This window comes from Sebastes umbrosus, chromosome 10 (genome assembly GCF_015220745.1).
Source record: "Sebastes umbrosus isolate fSebUmb1 chromosome 10, fSebUmb1.pri, whole genome shotgun sequence".
NCBI classification, from domain to species: domain Eukaryota; kingdom Metazoa; phylum Chordata; class Actinopteri; order Perciformes; family Sebastidae; genus Sebastes; species Sebastes umbrosus.
Window position 1 is genome coordinate 425,964 of NC_051278.1, and position 20,833 is coordinate 446,796.

At 44.7% G+C, this 20,833-nt stretch overlaps 2 protein-coding genes across 6 annotated transcripts in view; one reads left to right on the top strand and one right to left on the bottom strand.

Annotated features, from left to right (window-relative positions):
* Nucleotides 1–10,586, top strand: part of abch1 (ATP-binding cassette, sub-family H, member 1) — a 31,837-nt gene extending 21,251 nt beyond the window's left edge. The window contains 8 exon segments of the mRNA XM_037782788.1: nt 140–210; nt 506–594; nt 2,151–2,254; nt 2,483–2,545; nt 2,547–2,624; nt 2,626–2,644; nt 5,980–6,084; nt 7,934–10,586. Of these exon segments, the coding sequence (XP_037638716.1) occupies nt 140–210; nt 506–594; nt 2,151–2,254; nt 2,483–2,545; nt 2,547–2,624; nt 2,626–2,644; nt 5,980–6,084; nt 7,934–8,040 (636 nt within the window). The 3' untranslated portion in view covers nt 8,041–10,586.
* Nucleotides 10,587–17,355: 6,769 nt separating this feature from the next.
* ugp2b (UDP-glucose pyrophosphorylase 2b) overlaps nt 17,356–20,833 on the bottom strand; it is a 41,514-nt gene continuing 38,036 nt past the window's right edge. For all 5 annotated transcript variants that reach the window (XM_037781293.1, XM_037781292.1, XM_037781294.1 and 2 more), the window contains 2 exons: nt 20,029–20,133; nt 17,356–18,895 (listed from right to left, as the gene is read on the bottom strand). In XM_037781293.1, coding sequence (XP_037637221.1) covers nt 18,788–18,895; nt 20,029–20,133 — 213 coding nt within the window. In that variant the 3' untranslated portion in view covers nt 17,356–18,787. The remainder of the gene's footprint in view (nt 18,896–20,028; nt 20,134–20,833) is intronic.

The following is a 20,833-nucleotide window of genomic DNA, read 5'->3' on the forward strand; positions in this document are numbered from 1 at the left end:
CAAAACAGAAACACATAAAAACACTACTTTGTAAACAAGCTGACGACAATACAGAAATATAATACACTCTGAACGCTGCATGTGTTAACGGACTGATTCATAAAGTCAGTTCTAATCATTTGTTTGTGTCGTCCTGCAGTTTGAAGAGCCGGTTTACGGCAGCTCAAACACAGACTTCACTACGTTTGTGACGCCCGGTGCCGTTCTCAGGTCAGTGATATCAACTGTTGTTATATTATAATTATTATAATTATAATTATTATTATTATTATTATTATTATTATTATTATTATTATGTTATTATTATGTTATTATGTTATTACCAAACAGAATTAGAGAAGTTGAACAAGGTTTTATTGATTGAACCGGCAACCCTTCCTAGCAACGCAGTCTTCTTTACCTTCACGACAACCTGCTGCCGTTTAACTTCCTCCTCTTCCTCCTCTTCCTCCTCCTCTTCCTCCTCTTCCTCCTCCTCCTCCTCCTCCTCCTCTTCCTCTTCCAGTATCACCTTCTACCTGGCCGTGGGCCTGACGGCTCTCTCCTTCGTCCTGGAGAGGAAGGAGGGCCTTTTGGACCGGTGTTGGGTCGCAGGTGAGGTCAAAGTTCACACTGCTCCTCCTACACAAACACAAAAGCTGCGTCCCAAAAGCTGCGTCCCAGGTCGTCATGGTAAATGAGAATCGTCTCTCAGTTCATCATCTGGTCAAATAAAGGTCAAATAAATAAATCAAATGAATAAATAAAACATTTGCTCTGAATCTTTAAATTCATTTAAATCCTTCGACTGAAGGCGATGATGTGTTCGTGATAGATATTTAATCCATCTGAAATATTGTTTAAATGTATATATGTATAATAACGTCTTGTTAACAGCTTCACCTGTGTCCGTTAAGTCAACGACAGCGTTGAGCGTTAAGCGTTAAGTCAGCGTCCTGTTGCTCGTGAACGAAGGTCCCTCCATGAATCGAAGGCCGGGCCGATGTTGATCCTAGTTTTCTCCCGACGGCGGTCGCCTTCCTGTTTTACAGACGAGCTTCACCAGATAGAACTTTGTTGTTTTTGTGCTTCCGTGGAGTTTGTGTTGGAGTCTGAGTTGAGGTGGCGGCTGGTCGTTCATTGCCGTTAATGGACTCCACCTCTAACCAAACGTAAGCTGTGGCTGCACGCTGTTAGTCCTGTAGCGGAGCTGAAAATCAAGGCTCTCTCGAGGCGTGCATGACGTCACATCCGATGGATTTTCCCGGTATAAACAGGCCGGGTTCATCACATGAAAAACTTCTACAGGCTGAGAGAGGAAACCCAGAAAGTCGCTGAAGGTCTCATTTGTTAGGTTACAACCTGCTCACACTGTTTATGTGGGTAAAAAGTTACATTACAGTCCCTTTAATATTGATCAAATCAATGCATCATTTAAGTGTAATCTGAGGTGTGACCAGCAGGGGGAGCAACATGATCAGAACAGAATGTGAAGGGAGTTGTTTTGCTTTTTAATATTAACTGTGTAGCTTTAAACCGATAAATAACTTAACAGGAGCTGTGAATTGTATTTTTATAATTATTAAAATGTGGACAGAGTGTATAAGTCATGCGTCAGCAACCTTTACTATCAAAAGAAAAAAGAAATCTGTCTGGAGCCAAAAAACAACAATCTGAGATTTCCAGAATAAAGTCATAACTTTACGAGGAAAAAAAACAAATAACGCATAAAATTTTATAATACTATGACTTTATTCTCATAATAATATGACTTTTTGTCTTGTAAACCTATGACTTTATTTTATTATTTATATTATAATATATATATAAATATGTATATATATATTATAATTTATATTTATATATATAATTTATTTTATTTATTATTATTTATTCTCGTAATATTATGACTTTATTCTCTAAATCTCAGATTTTTTATTTTCCTCAATGTGGCTCTAATATTCCGTCGTAGCGTCGTACCATAGACCTACAATAATGATAAATAAAAATGAAAATGTAAACAAAAAAACAGTTATTCATTTCTATTTATAAAGATCCAGAAGAGCCACTGGAGAGGAGCTGAAGAGACGCAGGTTGCTGACCTCTGACCTCTGACCCCTGACCTCTGGATAAGTGAATAATAATAATGCGTTATTGTTCTGTCTGTCCAGGTGTGAGCTCTCTGGAGACGATGCTGGCTCACCTCTTCTCTCAGCTGTTCGTCATCAGCGTTCAGATCATCCTGCTGCTCCTCTTCATCCTGCTCGTGTTCAAGGTTCGTCCTGCAGACAGATACACACTCATCAGATAAGATGAAACCTCACTGATTGGTCGATGGTCAGCATCGCAGCAGCAAAATAAGATCAGCAGGGAAGAAAGTAACAGCAGGAAAATATAGAATAAGTAATAAAACAATCAAATGATGGCTAGAAACAAAGGTGTAAAGAAATCGCAGTACTTAAAATCCCAATCCATATGGAGTACTCTCTCTCTCTCTCTGCAGATTCCTAACGAAGGCTCCTTGGTGCTGGTCATAGTTCTGATCGTGCTGCAGGGCATCACCGGCAATCTCGTTCGGCCTCGTCATCTCAGCCGCGATCGACGACGAGCAGAACGCCAACCAGGCCGCCCTGGGCATCTTCTACCCCAAACCTCATCCTCAGCGGTACGCCGTCGCCTTACTGTCCATCCTTCAGTGAAACACCACCTGCAGCATCCTGCAGCCTCCTGCAGCATCCTGCAGCTTCCTGCAGCATCCTCTAGCATCCTGTAGCATCCTGTAGCATCCTGCAGCATCCTCTAGCATCCTGCAGCATCCTCTAGCATCCTGTAGCATCCTGCAGCATTCTGCAGCATCCTGTAGCATCCTGTAGCATCCTGTAGCATCCTGCAGCTTCCTGCAGCATCCTCTAGCATCCTGTAGCATCCTGTAGCATCCTGCAGCTTCCTGCAGCATCCTCTAGCATCCTGTAGCATCCTGTAGCATCCTGCAGCATCCTCTAGCATCCTGCAGCATCCTCTAGCATCCTGTAGCATCCTGCAGCATCCTGCAGCATCCTGCAGCATCCTGTAGCATCCTGTAGCATCCTGCAGCATCCTCTAGCATCCTGCAGCATCCTCTAGCATCCTGTAGCATCCTGCAGCATCCTCTAGCATCCTGCAGCATCCTCTAGCATCCTGTAGCATCCTGTAGCATCCTGCGCATCCTCTAGCATCCTGTAGCATCCTGCAGCATCCTCTAGCATCCCTCTAGCATCCTGCAGCATCCTCTAGCATCCTGCAGCATCCTCTAGCATCCTGTAGCATCCTGTAGCATCCTGCAGCATCCTCTAGCATCCTCTAGCATCCTGCAGCATCCTCTAGCATCCTGTAGCATCCTGCAGCATCCTGCAGCATCCTCTAGCATCCTGCAGCATCCTCTAGCATCCTGTCGCATCCTGTAGCATCCTGCAGCATCCTCTAGCATCCTCTAGCATCCTGCAGCATCCTCCTAGCATCCTGTAGCATCCTGCAGCATCCTGCAGCATCCTCTAGCATCCTGTAGCATCCTGCGCATCCTGCAGCATCCTGTAGCATCCTGCAGCATCCTACAGCATCCTGTAGCATCCTGTAGCATCCTGCAGCATCCTGTAGCGTCCTGCAGCGTCCTGCAGCGTCCTGTAGCGTCCTGTAGCCTCCTGCAGCATCCTGCAGCATCCTGTAGCATCCTGTAGCCTCCTGCAGCATCCTGTAGCCTCCTGCAGCATCCTGTAGCATCCTGCAGCATCCTGTAGCATCCTGTAGCCTCCTGTAGCATCCTGCAGCATCCTCTAGCATCCTGCAGCATCCTCTAGCATCCTGTAGCATCCTGCAGCATCCTGCAGCATCCTCTAGCATCCTGTAGCATCCTGCAGCATCCTCTAGCATCCTGTAGCATCCTGCAGCTTCCTGCAGCATCCTCTAGCATCCTGCAGCATCCCTCTAGCATCCTGTAGCATCCTGCAGCATCCTGCAGCATCCTCTAGCATCCTGTAGCATCCTGTAGCATCCTGCAGCATCCTCTAGCATCCTGCAGCATCCTCTAGCATCCTGCAGCATCCTCTAGCATCCTGTAGCATCCTGTAGCATCCTGCAGCATCCTCTAGCATCCTGTAGCAATCCTGCAGCATCCTCTAGCATCCTCTAACTTCCTGCAGCATCCTCTAGCATCCTGCAGCATCCTCTAGCATCCTGTAGCATCCTGTAGCATCCCTGCAGCATCCTCTAGCATCCTCTAGCATCCTGCAGCATCCACTAGCATCCTGTAGCATCCTGCAGCATCCTGCAGCATCCTCTAGCATCCTGCAGCATCCTGTAGCATCCTGTAGCATCCTGCAGCTTCCTGCAGCATCCTCTAGCATCCTGTAGCATCCTCTAGCATCCTGTAGCATCCTGCAGCATCCTCTAGCATCCTGTAGCATCCTGCAGCATCCTGCAGCATCCTGTAGCATCCTGTAGCATCCTGCAGCATCCTCTAGCATCCTGCAGCATCCTCTAGCATCCTGTAGCATCCTGCAGCATCCTCTAGCATCCTGTAGCATCCTGCAGCATCCTCTAGCATCCTCTAGCATCCTGCAGCATCCTCTAGCATCCTGCAGCATCCTCTAGCATCCTGTAGCATCCTGTAGCATCCTGCAGCATCCTTTAGCATCCTCTAGCATCCTGCAGCATCCTCTAGCATCCTGTAGCATCCTGCAGCATCCTGCAGCATCCTCTAGCATCCTGTAGCATCCTGCAGCATCCTACAGCATCCTGTAGCATCCTGCAGCATCCTACAGCATCCTGCAGCATCCTACAGCATCCTGCAGCATCCTGCAGCATCCTGTAGCATCCTGCAGCATCCTACAGCATCCTGTAGCATCCTGTAGCATCCTGCAGCATCCTGTAGCATCCTACAGCATCCTGCAGCATCCTGTAGCATCCTGTAGCATCCTGCAGCATCCTACAGCATCCTGTAGCATCCTGTAGCATCCTGCAGCATCCTGCAGCATCCTGTAGCATCCTGCAGCATCCTACAGCATCCTGTAGCATCCTGTAGCATCCTGCAGCATCCTGTAGCATCCTGCAGCGTCCTGTAGCGTCCTGTAGCCTCCTGCAGCATCCTGCAGCATCCTGTAGCATCCTGCAGCATCCTGTAGCATCCTGCAGCATCCTGTAGCCTCCTGCAGCATCCTGCAGCCTCCTGCAGCATCCTGTAGCATCCTGTAGCATCCTACAGCATCCTGTAGCGTCCTGTAGCATCCTGCAGCATCCTGCAGCATCCTGTAGCATCCTGTAGCATCCTGTAGCAGCTGTTGTGGTGAGATTATTTTCCAGGCAGATTGAACTTTGAACTTCATATCATGTGTTTTTTCGTTGCCACTTCCTCACTTCCTGTCTGCTTTGTTCTCATCACAACAGCAGAGAAACCAGAGAGACTTTAAAGCAGGGCTGCACAGTTAACGCCACAATAGCAACGCCACTCATTTCTTTAACACAACTTGTGATTTTCAGGTCGTAGCAGACTCAGTTTTAAAGCTAGAGTGAAGATCCTGGTATCATAGTAAACTATAGAACCTGATGAATCCATCGGTACCAACCAGGTCAGACTGGCTGGTCATGAAGGAGGTTAAATAACGCTCCAAACTTACGCTAAATGTTGGAGAGGAAAAAACTGTCATGTCCATGTTCAAAGGGGTCCCTTGACCTCTGACCTCCAGATCAGTGAATGTAAATGGGTTCTATGGGTACCCACGAGTCTCCCCTTTACAGACATGCCCACTTTATGATCATCACATGCAGTTTTGGCAGCATATTTGTCCACTCCCATGTTTGTAAAAGTATTAAATACTTGACTAATCTCCCTTTAAGGTTCATTTAGAACAGATAAAACATTATATTATATATATTATTATATATTGATGGACTGACGGTCCTGGTTTAAATGCTTTATGAGCTTCATTGTTAGTATTTGACCAGCAGGTGTAACTCTCTGTCCTTCAGGTATCATCTGGCCTGTGGAGTGTATCCCGTTTCCTCTCCGCTACGTCAGCCTGGCTCTCCCTCAGACCTACGCCTCCGAAGCCCTCCGCTGTATCATGTACAGAGGTAATGTACACGCACACGTTACACAACTACCCAGCGGCTTCATCACGCTGTCAGCGTTAGCGTGTGTTCAGGTCAGACGCAGCACGCACATGGCTCAGATGGTCTAAATCATTAATCAGCTGTGGATCCTGTGTAGCTCAGCGTCCTGGGATGGAAGGTTTAGTGGTTTCTCCTTCTCTTGACCTCACCGGCTCCGAGCAGTAACACCTGACGACAGTCGGAGCTCCCCCCGCCATTACAAGTCAAAGGAGCCATTCCCTCGTCAGCAATGCACAGTTCACGCAGGAGGCTAATTTAGTCCTAATAATAATAATAATAATAATATAACTTGCTGTACCACGCTGTACAGAGAGGTAGACCTACAGCTGGCACTTAAACTCTTCCATAAAACCAGAATAATAGTTCCTTTGTGCAGTGTCTACCCTTCTACATTGTTTCTCCCTCCTACCGTTTACTTTCTTTGTCATCACAGTTCAGTTTGTAACTAGTCGTGGATGTTTGCACGCACTACTACCCGACTATGTAGCTGCTACTACCCGACTACGTAGCTGCTGCGTGGCGGTGTAGCTGCTGCGTGGCGGTGTAGCTGCTGCGTGGCGGTGTAGCTGCTGCGTGGCGGTGTAGCTGCTGCGTGGCGGTGTAGCTGCTGCGTGGCGGTGTAGCAGCGCGTGCAAACATTTTTTTGTTTCAAAATAAAAAATATTACAGCAAAGCCCAAACTTATTTTAAATCCCATTTAATGATGGGAAGGTAAGGTATTTTATTTTGTAGTAGTATTCTGATAGTATTATATGTTTTAAAATGCATTGTATTTCATTGTTTTTTTATATATTTCAGATTCCTTCACGTACCACCAGTGGTACACGAACCATAGTTTGAGAAGCACTGAACTATACCATCATCTTTTTATTCCTCATGCTCTTTTAAAGGGACTACTTGTAACTTTCATAATGTCTTGTTAACAGCTTCACCTGTGGCCGTTAAGTCAACTAAAGTCAGCGTCCTGTTGCTGGCGCTTGTGCTCGCTCTACATAGACATGAAGGAGCATCGCTCAACACAGTGAGGAGACACACGTCAGATAAAAGCACAATATCACTCTATATTTCAGCTGCTTGGCAGTAATGTTAGCTGACCAGACCAAGGTCTCTCCATGAATCAATGCTGATCCTAGTGTTGGCTTTTCCCGCCTCAGCCTCCCGACCGCGGCCGGAGGGAACGGGTGGAGACGCCGGAGTTTTGGTCGGAGACGATAACGTTTCTCTCTGCGGAGCCCCGTCACTTCACAAAACACGGGAAACCTCTGTTGGTCTGGAGGAGCTGCAGCAGTTATTTCTGCACAAACGTCACTGAACATTCACTAGATATTCTCAGAGCTAAACTAAACTCTTCTGCAGTGTGGAGTGAGCAGCATGCACGTGAGAGGTGGAGAGAGAGAGAGAGAAGGAGCGCGGTGAGTGAGTGAAGGAGACAGAGGAGGAGAGTACAGCGGCGACACGCGAGCGCACATATGCGAGCGCGCATGTGTCCCGACCCGGTACATTTATACGCTTAGAAAGTTACAAACAGTCCCTTTAAAACATCCTCTTTTTATCCCCCATGCTCTATTAAAGACATATGGAGACACAGAGGCTGGTTTCTGTGTGGATTAAAGAAGTTAAATGTTGATTAGTGAGCTTCAGAGATGCTGATCGGTGGATGTTTTTATCTTTGGACAGAGCGAGGCGAGCTCTGTCCCCCTGTTCCTCCCTTAGATAACTTATTTTACATCAACTGTTGTTCTTTAAGTCTGCATTTTATTTCCTCCTCCTGTATCTGAACAGTGAATATAACCATAAAGCTCTCCGACAGGTTGGGGTCTGTCTCGGATGATGGTGTGGCGAGGCTTCGCGGTCACCCTGGGCTGGAACACGTTCTTCCTCATCCTGGCCACGGTCATCTTAAAGCTGAGGACGTGACGGCCTCGTCGCCCTTCCAGACGACCTTCTTCTTCTTCTCCAGCGTGGAGACGGAGCCGTCGGGCTACTCAGCTTGATCCTCTGTCTGAGGATGTCTCTGTGGTCGATGCATCGTCAGTCTCCCTGCTCCATATTATCTGTCTCACATACAGAAAGCACACATAACACAACGTCAGCTGCCTGATCCTGATCCTGATCCTGATCCTGCAGCCGCTGCTTCGGCCTGCGGGAGTGAAAGACTGAACATGTACAGAACGTGCACAATATGTGTAAATTATTCATGATAGTTTGTTTGACTTCTATGTGCAGCTGGTTGAGGTGTTTCACCTCCAGAATGCACCAACTCAGGGTTCTTATTTCTGTTTATCCCTCTGTTAGCTCTTAATGCTAATGTGCAGGTGAATACACCGAGTACAGCTGTAGGACGATGCCTCCGTCCAGACACTGTCCTCTGTCCAGACACTGTCTCTGTCCAGACACGGTTTGTTGCCTACTTTATATTTGCATTATAGAGAAATGATATGTGAAAAGGAGTCTCAGCACAAAACAAGAAATGTGAAAACTTGTATTATAATTTTTTTTGCGGTTGCTTCACAAGCAGAGAACTTGAGGAGAGGGTTGTTGTGTTGGGAATCCAGAGTGGAGGTTTTTAAAGTGCTTCATATTATCGAGGACATTCTGACCCGTTCAGGCTTCCCACAGCGACGGCATCTCCTCCCACAGCGACGGCATCTCCTCCCACAGCGACGGCATCTCCTCCAGCTGCTTTTCAAGTCTGTGTTCACATTCATGTGTCCCGTTACCAGGTGCTCAGCTGCAAACCGTCGTCGTCGCTGTCGTCGTTCTCTGTCCAGGTTGGTTGTTCTCCATAACTTGTGTTCTGTGCCTGCACCTCCTGAGGGGTTTGATGTTGGTGATGTTGGTGATGTTGGTGATGTTGGTGACGGGGACGTTCTGGTTCTGTATCGTTGTTTTTTTCTCCACTTTGCTGGACAGAGTGGAGGCCGTTCTCGTCTACAGGTCAGGTTCAAGCCGTCTGTATCCCTCTAAAACAACCTCCTGTTTTATACACAAACGTTTCTCATACTTTGATTCTGAATCTTTCACCAACAATAACGGAGTGAAAGCACACAGACAGCAGTGATGCTGTGTTGGATTCAGCTCGTCATGGAGACGTCGTGGTAGTTTGGAGTCACCGTCAGTGCTCAATAGGCTAGCTATGGATTCTAAATCCCAAAAAGGAAAAGTCTCGGAGAAAAATAGAGAATTAAATAGTGCATGGACAGATTTCACAACAAAAAAAAGTAATATTGAAAGACATTTCCAGAACAAGATCACTGGATTTGCTGAATAGCCAACAGCAGCAGCTTCCAGCCAGATGTTTGTTCAATGTCCTGCCTCTCATTTGGGCCCTCACTGCATTACACTATAAACTGTGTTACCTTCATCTCAATGATCACATGTTTTGTGGCTCCGGACAGATTATTTCTTATTTTTTTTGCCTAAAATGTCTCTTCAGATAGAAAAGGTTGCTGACCCCTGAGTTAGTGCAAATTAATAGATACACTTGGTATAAAAATGCCAGAATTAGCCAATTTCCATGTGTAGTTGCTGGCCGAGGTGTTCTAAAGAGCTTCCACCAGAAACAGAAACATAAAGCGGCACGGAGTTTAGATGTTTGAGAAGGACACACAGTTGTTAGAAGCAGTAGAGACATTTATACCAGACGAGCAGGACGTATAGATGTAAGCAGCAGAAAGAGAGTTTAATGGAATAGTTTACTGAAGGATTCACCGCCTTCGCTGCCTCTCAGAGAAAGCTAATGAACCGTGGACAGACCAGTGATGACTCAGCATCACATGTTGTGCAATCTCATAGAAACTGTTTACATTCATGTTAATGCATGCCCTGACACATCCCAACATTTCATCATTATCCCGTCATGCTTTACCCATTTCAGCTGCTTCAGGACTGAACACGTATAACCAGCATGAGCTGCGTCTAGATGTGTTGAGAATGCTCCGTCTGTCTCTGCCACTGATATTATATAAATGTACTGATGAGTTAGCAGGATAAGTAATGACTGTAGATGCCTCTGATTGGTCTGCGTTGGATGAGGTCTGATGGTAACGTTGTTGTGAATCTTTAGGAGAGACTTCCTGTTCTGTTGCTCTGCTGTTCATTCATCGACGTCCCCGTCGCACATTGAAGGGGCCGTTGTGTTGTTTGGTAGAAACAGGAGAGCCAGACTGTGAGGAGATAACTACTGTACATACTGTATATCTACTGTAGCTCTGTTTATACTGACAGAAACACAATAATACAGCTTTTATAAAACAAGTTACAATGGTGCACGATTATATGGATATTATATTGTGCTTTTTTAAAAATGTTTTGTTGTGAAATAAACTCCTTCAGGGTGTGTCCATCGCCCCGTCAGGGTTTACTTCACAACGATGAGCGGCTCGCTGTACATTATACCTGACTTAACGTTCAATAACACATGTTGTTCCCACTGTGGGACTAATAAATACAATATCTCATTTATCTAATGAAGGAAGATCTCATTTTATCTCAGCATGATTCAAATTGAAATGTGTTTCACTGTGAAACTAAAGTATACTTTAAAGTTTAGAATATTATTTGTATTCTAAAACTTTAAAGTACTTCCAATGGCGTCCTTTGGCTCCGTTCACACCTGGTATTATCATTCGTTCTAAGTGATCCGATCACACTGACAGCTCTAAGTACGTCTGTTCACACCTGGTATTATCATGCTTCCTTAGTGGCCATCTGTGATCTGATCTCACTTCCCCCCCGCTCTATATGCTAATAAACACGTAGTGAACACACGGCTGATTCAGCAGACGTTGGGACGTAATATTACAGGCATGTCAGTATTAATATGCTACATATTCATGAATTCTGGTACGTTGTATTAACATCAAAATAAAAGGTGATTGTACCGGCGGACAGTAACACACAGCAGAGCACATAAGCCGTTTCCATGCTGCGAAGCAGACAAGCGCTCGCGTCTGCCTTTTTATCTGAAATATTTTGGAAATGTTTCGGATTTTTACGGACATTTTTTAAACTTTTTTTCGGACACCTTTCGCATTTTTTTTTTCAATTTCTGATATTTTGCAGGCATATTTTCGGACAATTTTTGAAAAAAATTTGTGCATTTTTCGTACATTTCTTAACACATTTTTCAGACAGTTTTGGGAATTTGTTGTCCTTTTTTTGGACATATTTTCACACATTTTTCGGTCTTTTTTTCAGACATTTTTTGGCCTTTATATCAGCCTTTCTTCAACATTTTTCAGAATTCTTTTAGATATTTTTTGCACATTTTTCAGTCTTTTTTTCAGTCATTTTTTCTGATGTGTTTTCGGTTGTCTGTCTGTTCACATGAGGAGATCAGAGACCAGCGGATCCCAGCAGGACGTCAGTAGAGAAGGCGGTCCTTAATGTGTCCCAGGACACATTCACTACACACTGCTGAAAGAATGAGGTCGTAAGAGGCCCAGACCACCTCTGAATGAGGTCTGAAAGATCACATCTCAATGCGTCTCGAGTGCGTTCACACCTGTACTTGTGATCACTGAGGACGCATGTTTAACACCAGGTGTGAACAGGCCTAAGGGTACAAATGGCAGGAAGCATCATGCTTAAATCGGTGTTAGGATTAAGAGGGGGTCCCCCCTATGAGGGGTCGCTGGCCCCAACAAGCTGTATAACCCCTGATTGATTAAGCAGTTCAAACTGGAATAATTAATAATCTTCATTCAGATTAAACTAATCAGAGCTGGATTCAGATTTATGTGATGTCATGAATTCCATTCAAAACTCCAGTCCGACTACCTCCGCTGTCTCCTCCTAAAGAGCCTGTGAAGCGTTCACTCTCCGGTGTGTACTGGTGGCCTTCAAATGTGGTGGTGTTCACCGTGTTCACACCGCGGTCACACTGCGTTCACCCGTGTTCACACGCGTTCAACCCCGCGGTCACCACTGCGTTCACCTGTGTTCACACCACGTTCACCGCGTTCACACCGCGGTCACACCGCGTTCACCGTGTTCACACCGTGTTCACCGTGTTCACACCGCGGTCACACTGCGTTCACCGTGTTCACGACCGTGTTCACACTGCGTTCACCGTGTTCACTACCGTGTTCACACCGCGTTCACCGCGTTCACACCGCGGTCACACCGCGGTCACACCGCGTTCACCGTGTTCACACCGCGTTCACCGTGTTTTCACCCGCGTTCACACTGCGTTCACACCGCGTGGTGTGAACGCAGACAGGATGAGGAAAATAAAGTTTTTTATAACATTACAGCAGGTAAACATGTTCTAGTAGAAACACTAAATACAAGTATGAACCTGAAGATGAGCTGATATGGGACCTTTAAATTAAAGTTTTTCAGATCAAATACATCAAAATGAACCTTTCCTGCAGGAACAAGTACATTTTACATCATATTTTCAAGTCATTAATTTAAGACAACATTAGAACATGTTTCATATACTGTATACCAGGACACCAAGGTCAGCTGCTCTCTCCAAGGTCAAATATTAACTTTCAGTATCAGCATCGTTTTTCTTCTGCTCAAATGTTTTAGGTTTGCTGTGTTTCAGTGGGCTTTAGTGGCTGAAGACAGCTCTGGATGCAGTTTATCAGCTGTTAGAGTCACTTTGAAAACTCCATCAGAGAAGGTTTCCAAGCTGCTGGCGTTGCCTAGCAACGTCTGCTAACCTGGTGGGCGGGGCTTATGGAACAGTCTTCCTCTGATCTGTGATGTCACGTTCTACAGTGGCTCTGATGCCTTTATGACGTCAGAGATGTGTCTACACTAGAAGGCTTTAAATATCTCTAACATTCACTGTTAGTCAGTACAGCAGCACGGCAGCGTGAGACTACAAGCCAAGGAGTTGGACCATAATAACAGTACAGCATTAATTCCAATGGAGACATTAGGAACATCACACAGAGAGGACATGGCCCAGGTTTATGTACGTGATACCGTTGGCCCGCTGATCGCGGCGTTTCTCAAACAGATCACAGCCAAACAGTGGAAACTGGTTAAATCAGGCAGACCTGATGAAGTCACCACAATACTGACGGCAGACCTGCTTTTAGACATCATAACAACCTCGTCTAAAGCCGTCTTGAAAGCTCTCGGGAGCGCAACTGTGGTGTCCGAACAAGACGTCAAATCCAGTCTGGGCAACGTGATCCCTGAGAGTTTTGCGACGGCTCTGGACGTTACCCGGCGAAGCCCGGTGTGTCAGCGCGGAGCGATTGACCAGCTTGATCACTAAAGACGTCGCAGTCAGCGTCAAAAGTGCCCTCTCCAGTCCGAGGGCAGGATCGAGGCGTGTCACTCCCCCCCCGCAGACTGAACATCATGATTCATCAAGCCTGCAAAATGTTAAAGGCATTCGCAGGCAAGATGGAAGTGTGTTGTCACCGTGCACAGAGGGAACAAGTCCAGCCACCCCCCAGGAAGAACACGTGACTGACCAACCAGAAAGCCCAAGGAGGGGTTCAACAGCGAACTCTGACATTGAGGTTGAAGACATCCTATCTGATGAAGAAGAACTTGAGAGGGCGTTGAAGAGGATCATTGAACCTCTCTTCAACTGCATGCCTGAGGAAGCTGGTAGGATACCTACAGTCTTCATGTTTAAAGGTAATGCACAAGAGATTGTTCGCTCCCTGAGGGAAGACATGATGGACGACTCAGAGACTGAGACCAAACCGCCCAACAAAGGAGTCGGGAAAGAAAACCAAGGCCTTTCTGGCAAAGGCCTTTGTCAAGGCTTGGTTGTACCGGACATCGGCACAGATCAAGGCCAAATTCTACCAGGACGCCAAAGTAGAAAGCAGACAGTCGGTGCAGTCGTTCATGAAGGAGGTCGATGATCTGCTTGAAAAAAGAGCAGAACTACACGCTCTTCTTGAATTGGATCCGTTCACAATCATTCCCAGAAGTCAAGTGGTGATCCTCACACGGGCCTTCAGCAGTCTCCTCAACAGACACCTCCCACAATGGGCTCCAGCACCACCTGTTCTCTCAGTCACCTGCTGACGTGTTCATACAGGACAAAGTGCTCTCTTTCCTGGCTCTGACCAGTGGTGGATGAAGCTATAAGGCCGGTCGCCACATTGAACGGTTGACACAAGATCTGGATTTGATGCCAGAATCAAAATCACCGATATTAGAGAGACCCGGATCTTTGACAACTGCTGCAGAGCCTGGCCCGGTACGTGAGGAAAACGGGCCACGGACCTGCGCTGGATTTAGCGTCACAGGAAGAAAAGAGAATGGCCGTCCAGGATACTCGTGGAACAAGCTGGTTTCGCGGACATTCAGGAAAGTCAAAATTGACTGGTCCGTGAGAGACCCCGAGGCCATCACCAAGCGCCTGTTTTGAAAGAACGTGGGCCGAAGTGGAGGGTGTGGATTTTGATGCCACCTCAAAGACGTTGGAATAAGCTGGACAAGGTCATTCTCCAGGACCTGTGTAAGAGGAGGGGCAATGCAGAGATGGTGCTAGTCTTCATGTCTATGGCCGACCCAGAGTTTGATACCTGTCTCGCCTCCTTAGTCAAAGATCACCTGACGAAACCAAAAAAGACCAGTTTCTTCTCACGTGTGCGCAAAGCCATCTCCTCTATGTTCTGTAGGGGAAAGGTTGGTGTTGTGTAGGCGACAGGTGATGGTAGGGTGGACTCCAGGTGATCTGGTTTCTCCCACATTCAGGCTCTCAGTGCCACCTCAGTAGTCAACAGTGTGTTCTCTACTCTGGTGGTACGTCTGGGTTTACTCCGGGTGATCCGGATTATCCCACATTCATATGCATGTGCATATAAACATCTAATAACTAATTACATCAAATCAAAATAATAAATAATAAATAATAATATTACATTTCTGCTCATCTCTCTCATCATCTTTGTAACTGTTTATATGATTTAATGTTGTTTAGATTTTAAGTTCTGGGTGTTTGTAAAGCACTTTGTAACCTTGTTTGAAAGGTACTATATAAATAAAGTTATTATTATTATTATCATGTGCTGTAAGAGCTGTAAATATTCAAACATCAGATGTGTGATTCATGGCGCAATTCAAACGGGATCATAAAATTATTGTCCCTGTCCGCTGACTACGTTCATATTTTTTCTGAACTAAGGTCCCATGGTGTCGCCCGGAAGGGAACAGACTCACGGTCCACACCGGGAACGGTCAGCAGCGCGTGGCGGCTGCGGAACCTGTTGTGTTTTATGTCCATGTTAACAGGTCCGAGCAGCAACAGCAACACTGCTCCTCGTGAGCAGCGCGGCTCGGCTGCGTCTCTTCTAGAGATTCAAGGTCTCGCCTATTTTACTGCGAGCTGCTCGCGGTCCAACATCAGACAGTTGAAAGTGACCTTTTGATTGTGTATTGACATCACATCTGTCACGGTGTGGCGCTGTGCCCAGAGGACATTGGGACTTTTACTGTCTATTATTAGTTCTCTAATAGTGATTTGGGTTTCCTGTTATATTGTCTGCATTAATCTAGTGTTTCCTGTTTTATTTTTAAATTCACTCCTCCCCGTGTCTCGTCTGGTTTTACTTCCTGCCGTTGTTTGTTTCCCGCCTTTTTGTGACCGTCTGTCCCGCCCTGATTTGTTTCCACCTGTGTCCGATCACCCTGATCGATCGCCTGGTGGATTTAGTCTCTATGGTTCCCGTTTCTTGGTCGGTTGGTCGTCGTTCCTCCTGTGATTCATCCCGTTGTTTCCTTCCGTTGTTTCCTCCCGTTGTTTCCTCCCGTTGTTTCTCTGTGTTTTGTTCCTGTTGGACTTTTACCTTTTTGGATTGACCTCTCGTCTTCCTTCCTGCCGGACCAGCTGCCTTTCTTTGTTCATAGTAAGCTTGTTTTCATTAAATCATTGAACTCTTACCGCTGCTGCCTCCTCGTCCTTCTCTGCGTTTGGGTCCACCACTAATCATAATATTCTGACTTTATTCTCTAAATCTCAGATTAATTTTTTTCCTCAATGTGGGCCCTAGTACTCCGTCATACCGTCATAACCGTCGTACCATAGACCTACAACTATGATCAATAACAATGAAAATGTAAACAAAGTAACAGTTATAAATCCTCAGGGAGCCACTGGAGAGGAGCTGAAGAGATGCAGGTTGCTGACCTCTGACCTCTGGTTCAGGTCCGTCGGCGGCGAGTCTCGCCAGTTTTCAAACGTTTTTGCAACTTGTGGGTTACCTTCTAGACACAGCCCGTTGAACGGGAGGTGAATGTTAATTTTGCACGTGTGACCGTGCCTTTAGAGGGTTACGTGTTTGCAGATATCCGATACGACACCCTCGGTCATTGATGAACGTAGTGATCGTTTGGTGCACAGACACAACAGATGACTCTTTATTTCATATTGCACTTTATTCAGCTCTGTTGAGGCAGAACCGGGCCGAGACCTCGTCACCGTCACACATCAACACTTATTGCTTTCAGGCTCCCGGTCCGCGCGTAACGCGCCGGACTTCATCTTAAGTATTCCCACACTGAAACTCTGTGTTTTAAAAATGTCTACGGTCTGAATCTGTGAGTGTGTGAGTGTGTGAGTGTGTGAGTGTGTAAAGTCGACGCTGCAGAACGTATTGCACCTCCTGTCTCTGCTGTGTGAGTGCTGAGTGATGTGACGGACCGACAGGAGGGATGTGACACCGTCGTGGAGGTTTCATACAACATTAAGGTCATAATGTGAGCAAACAATACTGGATTAAAAACAAAAATATCATCTACATCACACAGGGACTGTACAAATAAAGGCCTTCACTTTCACATGATATAGCAGGTATTACATATAACGTCACGGCATCGTGATCACGACTGGATATGGATCATTACAGTCTGGGGAAAAGGTCAAAGGGCACCGAACAGGCAGAGACGGGTTGTTCACGAGTTCTCCTTTATGGCACAAACTCTGGAGGTTGGCCTGGACTCTGGAGGTGTAACCACATCCAGTGGACGTCTGTTTTTACGCTCTATTAAGTGTCTCTCCCAATTTATTTCTCAGCACAAAACTTCACTTCGGACTTGATTTCTGAACGGCTCCACAAATCCGTAATGTATGTTTTAAAGACTGGATCAACTTGAAGGGATAGTTCAGGTGTTTCTCAGTGGGGTTGTATGAGCTACTGATCCATAGTCAGTGTGTTATTTACAGTAGATGATGGTCAACAGCCCTTAGACAGGAGTACCAGCAAAACATATTTTAGACTAAATCAATATCAGTCTAAGTGTATGCTATATTTTGTGTGTATATATATATATTAATTTTTTTCAATGGAGTCTGGTTGCTTTGACGAGGGCGTAGATAACGGCTTCAGTTCCCTGTCGGAAACATAGACTGTGTAGTTGTCTCACAGTTATTCTATACATAGTGTACACTTAAACTGATATGGATTTTTTAGGTGTCTAAAATGCGTTTTGCTGGTACTCCTGTCTGTTTCTCCAAACTGGAGGCGTGCTGACGGTCATCTACTTTAGGTAACACACTGACTATGGAGAACTACCTCATACAACCCCACTGAGAAACAACGATCCCTTTAAAGCTCCAAATCAAATATTCATATTAACCCTGGATCAACTGTGTAAAGGTGTTGCTCATATTGACGATCATTTCCCCTCAGCTCTGTGGAGCTTTTCAGCCTCTTTTAATTCATTGTTTTAGGTTTTCTGCCGGCAGCTGTACAGTTTGATTCAGTCTCTAATTCCTCAAACGCAGCTGGCAGCTGTTTACAGCTGTGATGAGCCCACGCTGTGCTGCCTTCCCAACACCAAACGACAACATAACGACTAATGTGCGTTTCCATCCACCGCTGGCATTAATTCCTCCAGTCAGTCGCCGTTAAACATTACAGAAGAACCAGATAATAGAAACAGCGCCAGCCAGTCAAACCTTCAACCGAATGTGGAAATGAGGCGTTTATGTTTGTTTCATGTATTCATTTGAGGAACGTTACAGATCTGATGTTTTCGTCTCTTCAGTGGACGTTTGAATGGCGTTAAAGTCACATGCTTGGAAACTCAACTTCCAGTGAGTGTAAATGACTGCTTGTATGTTTTATATATATATCACAGCCCAGGTATATATATATATATATATATATATATATATATATATATAGATAGATAGATAGATAGATAGTTAACTAAATATAACATATCTGGTCACAGTTGAATTGTGGAACACGTTGAGTCCCGTAGTGAGGTCTCTGTGCTTGAAATAAATGGTTAAAACTCTTCCATAACTTCCTGTGTAAGTACTCTGTGATTGCATTAGCAGTGCAGTAAAAGCATACAGATTATTATTCTGATTATTATTATAGTATCTATTTTGAGTTGGCAGAGAGAAAATCATTTGAGTTAAGAAAGAATAAAATATAAAATCTGATTTGTGGTGGATATAGGTCACTGTTTAAGTAGCTGATTATTATAATAAACACTATTAAAGGTTTATATTCTATAATAAACAGCCTGTAGAGGGCAGTATATCCCAGCCACAAGCACTCCCAACCCCCAAAACCCTCCCAGAGTAGCACTGCACATGCAATCACACACACTTCCTCTCATGATGTGTTGACAGACAGGTCACATGACAGACAGGTCACATGACTGGGATAAAGCTAAACTACTAGGTCACATGATGAGGGTGCGTTCTGTGTAATAAAAGGCATCAGTGGTCCATGATGCGGAGGTTGCCAGATACGATTTTGTTTTCCAGCATGGAGCCTGCCGGAATATCGATCCGATCTCCGTGGTTGGCGATGATGATGACGGTGCCCTGTGAGGAGGAAGAGGAGGAGGAGGAGTTTAGTTTCTGTTTGTCAGAGATAGAGAGGAAGGCATGAGGACATTTTCAAACCAGCATTTAATTAAAGCAATAAATCAGTGTCAGCCACCGGCCTGCAGGGCCTGTTGCTCTCAAAGCTTCTGTTACGTCCTCGTTAAAACTGTAAATGACCTGAAGCTGAGAGACAGAGGCTCAGTAAGACACAAGGTAAAAGGGTTATCTCTGTAATCTGGCAGGTCCAGCTGCCCTGAGTGTCTCTTCAGAATTCATCTTGACCACATGGAATGAAGACAGACTGGTTGTTTGTGGCCTGTTTAACACCCACAGTGGATCTCAGTGTGGACACCAGAATGAATAACTGAAGACACTTCTGCACATTTAGATTAAGATAAACAGATGAGAATGGATGGAGCGTCCACTACAGTATATGTTCTTCACTTGGTGGCTCACGTTACCGCAGTGTCTAACGGTGTCTAACGGTGGCGTCCGTGGTGTGAAGACTCTAATTCAACCCTGCAAAGTGAAGCGACGTGGCTCCTCAACAAATACATCCCATCATCTTTCATTACCACAGTTTTTGTCTTTACAACTTTATAGTCTTTATTTTAAATGTATTCGTTTTTTCTTTTTTAAATTTGCCAACTTAATCTCAGAGAATATACAAGTTTTTTCTCGTAATTAAGAACTTCATAATCTCGCAAATTTGTGAGTTTTGTTTTGCGTAAATTTCCCACTTTAATCTCTGAATATCTAAGTTTTTTCTCATAAATTCACAATTTCATAATCTCAAATTGTTGAGTTTTTTTTTGTAAATTTGTTACTTTAATCTCAGAGAATATCCAATTTTTTTTTGTCGTAATTTAAAACTTCATAATCATGCGAATTTTAGTTTTTCTCGTAAATCTGCCACATTAATCTCAGAATATCCACGTTTTTTCTCTTAAATTTACGACTTTAGTCTCAGAAATGTTAGAGTTTTTTCTCTGAATATTACCCCCCTACCCCGGCTCTGATACGCCGGCGTATTTATGCCCTTAAACCCTTTTAAAAACTTTATTTCACAGTAAAGTTTACCGTGTTGTGCTTTGATCAGGATACAACAGATTCTTATCTGTTTGTTTTACCTTGAGTGAGACGTTCTTCCCCATGGTGACGTCTCCAGACATCGTCAGGTGGTCCAGCTCCAGCATGTCGGGGATGCTCTCGAAGCGGGTCAAGTACTCCTGAACCTGAACACAGTCAGACGCACAATATGAGGACATCTGTAAACTAACTATTGTACTGTATGTGTGTCTATTTAAATCAGCTCACATTTAAAGCTACCAGAATCAGATTTAAACTCTAGTTAACATCCCAATTTATCCCAACGACACCAAAAACATGATGGTGGTGATGGTATGTCTGTTTCTCTTATTGTAAAGCACTCTGTGCTGCATTTCTTGTATGAAATGTATACAATTAAAGATTATTCATATTATAACAAATATGATGAATAAATAAAGAAAGAATTTGAAAGGTTTCCATAACTTCGAATTGTTGATCAATTTACTATTGTAGTAAAAATGTTTATTTATATATTTCTTTCCTGTATTTGAGCCCCAATAAAAGTAGATTTTCTTTTTTAAATAATACTTTTTTCCCGTCGTTTTTATTCCAAAAAGACGTGAATTTTTTGAGCAAATGAAAGGCGGTTCACTTCCATTAGATAAAACTGAGACGACCTGCAGGACTCGATAGGAGAAGGGTTATTTAGTGGAACATTTCTCTCACATATTCTTTGTGAGAATTCTTTGGTTGAACTAAACTTTACATGTACGTTGTTTAGTTTTACATTTTGAAAGGTTCACATAGCACCTTAACTCATCACAGCACGTCTCCTACAGCAGACTGAAATACAGCAGCTAAACTCAGCTGCTCTACTTGTTCTCT